This window comes from Gymnoscopelus braueri (assembly GCF_963280865.1).
Source record: "Gymnoscopelus braueri genome assembly, contig: SCAFFOLD_224, whole genome shotgun sequence".
Classification (NCBI taxonomy): Eukaryota; Metazoa; Chordata; class Actinopteri; order Myctophiformes; family Myctophidae; genus Gymnoscopelus; species Gymnoscopelus braueri.
In genome coordinates this window covers 56718-63623 of record NW_027660951.1, presented here as the reverse complement: position 1 = coordinate 63623, position 6906 = coordinate 56718, and the positions used below count along the sequence as shown (strand labels likewise).

At 39.2% G+C, this 6906-nt stretch overlaps 1 protein-coding gene across 1 annotated transcript; it reads left to right on the top strand.

Annotated features, from left to right (window-relative positions):
• Positions 1-917: 917 nt before the first annotated feature.
• LOC308081023 (uncharacterized protein) lies at positions 918-4363 on the top strand. Its single transcript, XM_080457431.1, has 4 exons — positions 918-1494; positions 1969-2051; positions 2601-2801; positions 3925-4363. The coding sequence occupies exons 1-3, from the start codon at positions 1425-1427 to the stop codon at positions 2781-2783; spliced, it is 336 nt and encodes a 111-aa protein (XP_080313557.1). The 5' UTR covers positions 918-1424; the 3' UTR covers positions 2784-2801; positions 3925-4363.
• Positions 4364-6906: the final 2543 nt, after the last annotated feature.

Here is a 6906-nt window from a genome sequence, read left to right as displayed (position 1 = left end):
ACTCTACACATTGTTTAGTTATTTAATTTGTCTTGATAAAGGGATTATGACAATAATTACAATACATTATAGTGGGAATATACAATATAATTTATACTATAGGCCACTACTGCTTGCCTGTGTGCCGCTCAAAACTAAATTCAGAATATGACGTCTGTGTGTGTGTGTGTGTGTGTGTGTGTGTGTGTGTGTGTGTGTGTGTGTGTGTGTGGACACACGCTTTCAGTGATGAAGCTACAGAGTGTTTTAATATCCCGTGAACTCTGAACATTAATGATTCCCTTGTCTGTCTGTCTGTCTGTCTGTCTGTCTGTCTGTGTGTGTGTGTGTGTGTGTGTGTTATTATTACACATTTCTTTGGCTGCAGTGGCCAAAATGAATGGTTTGCAGCCCTACTAAAAGAGAAAAAGGAACCCAGAGAGAACCATTATGTGTTATGCCCCCCCCCCCCCTCCCACAAAGAGAAGAAAACAGTTTGAAGGTAAAGTGATATTGTTTTGTTAAATGTTAAAGTAATCATTGCTTGTTCAGTAACAGGGGTCTCCCAGACTCTCCACCTCTTTAGTAAGCCGAAAATGCATTTCCAGGAATACCAAATTTAACCAATCAGAACTCATACAGGATACAGGATAAATAAGTTACAATTGGAAGTGATGACACAAAGAAGTGGGCATACAAAATTTGAACCCATTTAGACCAGGAACGCATCTGTGTAATTGTTTTGATTTCTTTGGCTAGACCTTTGGCTTCAAAAATAGCAGATCTACAAGCTCATAGCGCGACACCGAGTGGCGCGCTATGAGAATGTAGATCTGCTATTTTTGAAAATCTTTGAATATATATGTTTTAAAGTGAACATTTGTACCTCAAATCTTTTTCCTTTTATGTTCAAAAAACTTTTAGGATTTAGAGAGCATTTTTAGAATCGGCCCCAGGTCTTAATGGGTTAAAGCTGCACTATGTAACTTTCCTCTTCTACCCCGGATTTGAACCCGGTTTCCTGAGCAAGTGCTGTAACCTTTTACCATTGAGCTAATAGAGCCTGCCTGCTTGCTCAGGTGATACATTGAATCTTGACCATCAGATCAAAATTCATGTCAGATCCTGTGTCTAGGTGAGACATGACCTTTGACACTATCTAAATGTCTCAATAGAAGAGCAGGGAGACTAAATACAACCACCCCAATTATATAAGTTATATTGTATTATTTGTATTAACATACTCTAACATACAGATTGTATAAGTTATATTGTATTAATATACTCTACGATACAGGTTGCATAAAATTACATTTTATTCCACTTTAACTTTCTAACAAAAAACATCTTGTTTTATCCAAAATATATTACTTGCACTACCTTTAGACTCTGACTCGTCTGAATACGGTGGAGATGCTGTTGTTCCCCAAGCTATCCACGACGAAATGTCAAGTACAGTCATACCCAGAAGAAGGCCAAAGAGTTGGAGCTGGACCTACAGCATCTTAAAACTAAGTAAGCAATGACTAATGTTAACGAAACAGTTGCATGAGTTTGCTCTTCTCTTTTTGTATATATCGATATGTTGGTTATTTGTTCTCATGTTCTTTTTTACTTAGATCTTGACCACAAATGTTAAAAAACATTATATAGAAAGCATGTTAAATGGAGTGGACAGATGCTAGGCTCATTATTAAACTGGTATCCTACTAAGGCATACATCAATTCAGTTTTTATTTTTTATTTTTCCGTACCCTGTTCATGCTTTAAGATGCAACAAATTAGAGATTGCAAAACAGAAACTGGAGGAAGGGCCCCAATATAGCTCTGCAGCAAAGCCTGACATCCCTGCTGCAGATAAGCAAACCAGTGACAGCATAGGTGTGTTTAGACAGTGATACTGTTCTACGGAAAATGGTGACAATGTGTACAATATAAGTACTGTGATACTGCCAAAAGGAGCTTAAATATGATTCTCTACATTTTCAGTTGCAACTTCCTCCGTTTCCTCTTCCCCCGAGTCAGATGATTTGGCATCGACACCTGGGATGTTTGACGGCAACGGTGACAAGGTATTGAAGAAACATACTGTGTAGGACAGTGGTTCTTAAAAGTGGGGTTCCACAGTGTCCCCAGCTAAATAAGAAACAGTTATCATTTCAAAAATAGGCAACGTGTCATGATGCATCGTGAGCTTGTAGATCAGCTATGTTTTGCTATTTTTGAACTATTTTTGAACTATTTTTGAACAGTTTTGCCTATGGCATGAACAAAATAGGGATGCCGGGTGGAAAAGGTTAATTTCACTACTATTTTACCAGCTAGAATGTAATCCAATGACAATGTACTGTATAAGAATTACTTCAACTCTCCCCACCTACAGTATAGACAGTTGTAGAATTCTGTACTAAATGTAATCCAACAATTAGCATCTTCTCTATTGGAGGTCCATGGCACCAACTCTTTTCTAAATGGGTCCACATTTGGGGGTCCTTGAAAATGTAATTTCTTTACAGTAAATTCTGTTTGAAGTGGGCCTGCTTTTGTCAAAAATGAGTCTGAAATGTCATGGTAAAATGTTTTTTAATTTCTAAAACATGTGTTGTTTTCTTCTGTTTCAGGTCCACATTGGCTCTGGTGTGTGGCTCGAAAAGGAGATCTGGAAGATGGTGGCAGCAAACACCAAGGACTCCCTGTTCATGAAGGAGCTTGCTGTTGCCATTTGGGGGACAACAACCCTGAAGACCATGCAGGAGCCTTACAAAGAATGCCCCACTAGCAAGGGGGAGGCCAAACCCCCCTGACCGCAGGACTCAGAAGAGGTATGTTTACTGAGGGGTGGGGGGGTTCATTATGACTTGATCTCATAATTCAATCTGCTCTGTGCATGACTGTAGTTCTCTTTTCCAGAAGGTGGAATTCCCGTTAGCGTTACCTGTTCAGTTTTTCATACCTTCATTTGGTTGTCTCAGCAGCATACTGTTTCAACCAGAAACACATATGGAGATGTTGGTTGTAGCCAATCAAATGAAGCTATGAAAAACTGATCGGGAAACGGGAATGTCACCTTCTGGAAAAGAGATTATATTAAGCTTATTAATCAATCATAAAAGAAAATACTCTATTGTAATAAAATCGATTTTATGGCTGAAAGAAATGCCGATCTACAAGCTTGCAACTCTTTGGACGTGTTGTGAGCTTGTAGATCAAAAAAGTAATCAATAGAATAATCGCAAGTAGAATAATTGGTAGTGGCAGCCCTACATGCATGTTTGGCAGGGGTAGCTTTTTCCCCCAAATTGTTGTTGTCCATTGTAGCCATCTGACTTATTGCCTGCCCACTGTCCACCCACCTTTTTCATTCAAATGCATGTTTTCTAACTGAACTGAAACACGGGGTTAAAAAAACACTTCACCCCATTTTCAACTCATCTTCATATAATTGGTCCTCACTAATACACATTTTAAGATGGCACCATTTATGTCTACTCACTCTGTGTTTCGTTGATAGGTCGTGGACAGTTTAGAAACCTGCCTACCTTTGACATCATCGGTAGGCAGGTTTGGTCATTTAGAACAACTTTATTTGTTCATTATTAATGCAAGAACAATGGCTTCTACTTCTGCATGCAAACTTTCCAGGTAGAGACACACTGTAGTTTCTATTAGCTTGGAATCTCCATTGGTGATGTCACTGGTAGGCAGGTTTCTGAACTGTCCACATTCCACCAATGAGTGGCAGAACGAGTAGACAGAAATGGTGCCATTGTATAATGAACATTAGCGAGGATCAGTTAGTTATATGAAGATAAGGTTGAAAATGGGTGAAGTTTAAGTTACTTTAAGTTTTTCTCAAAACATCACAATTCATTTAACTCACCCCATGCAGTATATTGCTAATTATATTTGTTTTATTGTTGGGGGTTCTTGTTTGTTTTCTTTCAGACTGTTTCCATTGGTGGCTGCAGGGGCAGAACATTCTCACAAAGAGGAAGGCCATGGACCATGGCCAGGACATCAATAGAAAGGACAAGAAATTGTGTGTCTGTGTAGGGGGGGGGTTGATATGGGGGTAATGCTTTATAGCGCCACCAGCAGGCCGATTTTTGCAAGACACATTTTTGGCTGCAACTTTACAGATGTTTTCCAAACATCACACACATCGGTATACAGTATCTCCATAGTCATGTAATCAAGACGGATCTGTCCGATTTTTCATATTCTCTCACTCTTTTCCAGTCATTTGAACACTGTGTGTGTGTTAGTGTGTTCCTCAGGTTGAAGTTCATGTATTTATGTGTTTATTTATACATTTATTTGTTATTTAAATGTTGTTTTTGAGGGTTTTTTATAAGTGTTTAATAAAGTATTGTTATGTATGAAATTGATACATGATTATTTATGACTTTGTGGATTTTGCTCACTTTTATATAGGCTACTGTAGGCTACTGTTTTTTAAATATACCACGTGCTGTGGGCACCTGGCTGAAATTCACCATGATCATGCATCCTCTCCAGCAAAGTTGGTCACTGCATATCCAGAATACACCTGAATACACATAAATACCAGATAGCAGCTTAAACCAGCTTAAACCAGCTACCAGCTAAACCATCATAAATACCAGCTACCAGCTTAAACCAGCTAAACCATCATAAATACCAGCTACCAGCTTAAACCAGCTAAACCATCAAAAATACCAGCTACCAGCTTAAACCAGCTAAACCATCATAAATACCAGCTACCAGCTTAAACCAGCTAAACCATCAAAAATACCAGCTACCAGCTTAAACCAGCTACCAGTTTAAACCAGCAAAACCTACCACCTTAAGCTGGTCAACCACCAAGACCAGCTTAAGGTGTGTTTTGGACGTCCAAAACACACCTTAAAGTGGTCAACCACCAAGACCAGCTAAAACCAGCTGGTCCAGCTTAGGCTGGTCTAAGCTGTTTTTTTCAGCAGGGCTGCACACACACACACACACGTTGAGGTAGACTACGAGTATGTAGTAGCTTGTAGCCATAATTACATTTGTTCAGCCTTCGCTGTTTAACCATTTCTGCACAAATCCTATCGGGATTTTAATTTTACAGGCACCACTGATTGAATCAGATTAAATTAGACAGCAACTGTTGGAGTCACAGATTTTGATTACCATTGTTGTTGATGTAGCACTGATACTAGCTGTCATGGCAATAAACTAAAAGCTCAAAAATGTACTTAGAATGTTAATTACTGTAGAATGAGAGTCCACTTTTCATGAGACATTCTAGCCTGCATCATGCATTATTGTGTCCTATTAAATAATGACTTTTTTTTTAAAGGTTTGTTATAATGTTGCACAAACAGCACTTTGAGAAGCACTACATAACTTTAGGCTTAAGTTAATTCCTTCACTTTAGCTACCTTTAATTTATCCCATTATTGCTTTGGATGATTATTGTGCCAATGCACAATGCAAATTAAATAGCAGGGTTTTGCACTCTCCTTTTGGGTGAACATAGGCTACAGTACACTATTATCGCCACACGGGGGCAGGATCATGCCTCGTACGGTTTACCAGACGCTGTTGCCGGATTTTGTGAGAGAAATAAGCAGGCAGGTCTATGAAAACAAGCCCAAAATAAGCGACTAATGAGCACTTTAAACCTATATTAGCGACGTGGTGTGAGCTTGTAGATCTGCTATTTTCAAAAATATCTTGAAAAGAAAAAGTGAAATAATGTTTTGAATATATTTGAAAAATAAACTTCAGATGGGGGAGAATTACATTATTTTGGGGCGTCCTTGACATGCAAATGTTTGAGGACTGGTTTAAACATTAATAATACAAAGATATATAAATAAGTACACTTTAAAAACAAGCCCCAAAAAAAATTTCAACCCGCAACTACCAATATTTACACGCAACTTTACAGGGGAAAAAACAAGTCCCAATGTTGAATGTCGATGACAAAATTGAGGAAAATAAAAGCAAACCACGAGAGCTCTGGAAGCTATTCAACAACCTACTAGGCTGCAGCAAGAAATTGAAAACCAGGTTTACAAACATAAGCCTCAAGGTGAATGACACTCTCATCACATCCAAACATGAAGTGAGTAAAATCCTCAACATATTCTTCACGACCATAACCTCAGATTTGGTTGAAAAACTACCCCCTCACTCTGGGTGCTATGGTGAAGAGCATGTTGACTCATTTTACGAAAAACAGGGTGTACGCAAAGATGATTTTAAACTCTCCCCTGTGAAAACAGAAGAGGTGTTTAAAAAATTGAGTGCTCTTCATCAACACAAAGCCACAGGCCTCGACAATATCCCCGCCAAATTTCTAAAAGACTCGGCCGCCTCCATTGCTCCAATCATTACCCACATAATAAACCTCTCCATCATACAGGGACGGGTCCGTAACGATTTCAAAAAAGCAAGGGTGACCCCTCTGTACAAAAAAGGAAACAAATTAGACCCTGGCAACTATCGCCCTATTTCTATTCTTAGCTCCATCTCGAAAGTCATGGAAAAAATAGTCTATGAACAGGTCGATAAGTATCTTGCCGAAAAAAATCTAATCTACAAATTCCAATCTGGTTTCAGAACAAACCACTCCACTGACACATGCCTTCTCTATTTGAACGACTCTATCAAACAAGATGTCGACTTGGGCAAATATTGCGGCATGGTCATGTTGGACCTCCAGAAGGCCTTTGACACCGTCAATCACCCAATTATGATCAATAAGCTCAAAGCAATAGGTTTTGATGATACGTCAGTGAACTGGATGAGATCCTACCTGGAAGGGAGGGAGCAAGTGGTGGAAGTAAACGGCACCCAGTCCCCCCCCCTCCCTGTGACTTGTGGTGTCCCACAAGGAAGTATACTAGGACCTTTACTGTTCCTGATATATGTGAATGACATGTCATCGGCCTGCGA

Bases quoted from the DNA above. Each gene is read 5' to 3' on its own strand.
- LOC308081023 (XM_080457431.1), top strand. From the start codon at position 1,425: ATGTCAAGTACAGTCATACCCAGAAGAAGGCCAAAGAGTTGGAGCTGG. The intron at 1,495-1,968 runs GTAAGCAATGAC...CTACATTTTCAG, and splicing joins CTACAGCATCTTAAAACTAA to TTGCAACTTCCTCCGTTTCC. The intron at 2,052-2,600 runs GTATTGAAGAAA...CTTCTGTTTCAG, and splicing joins TTGACGGCAACGGTGACAAG to GTCCACATTGGCTCTGGTGT.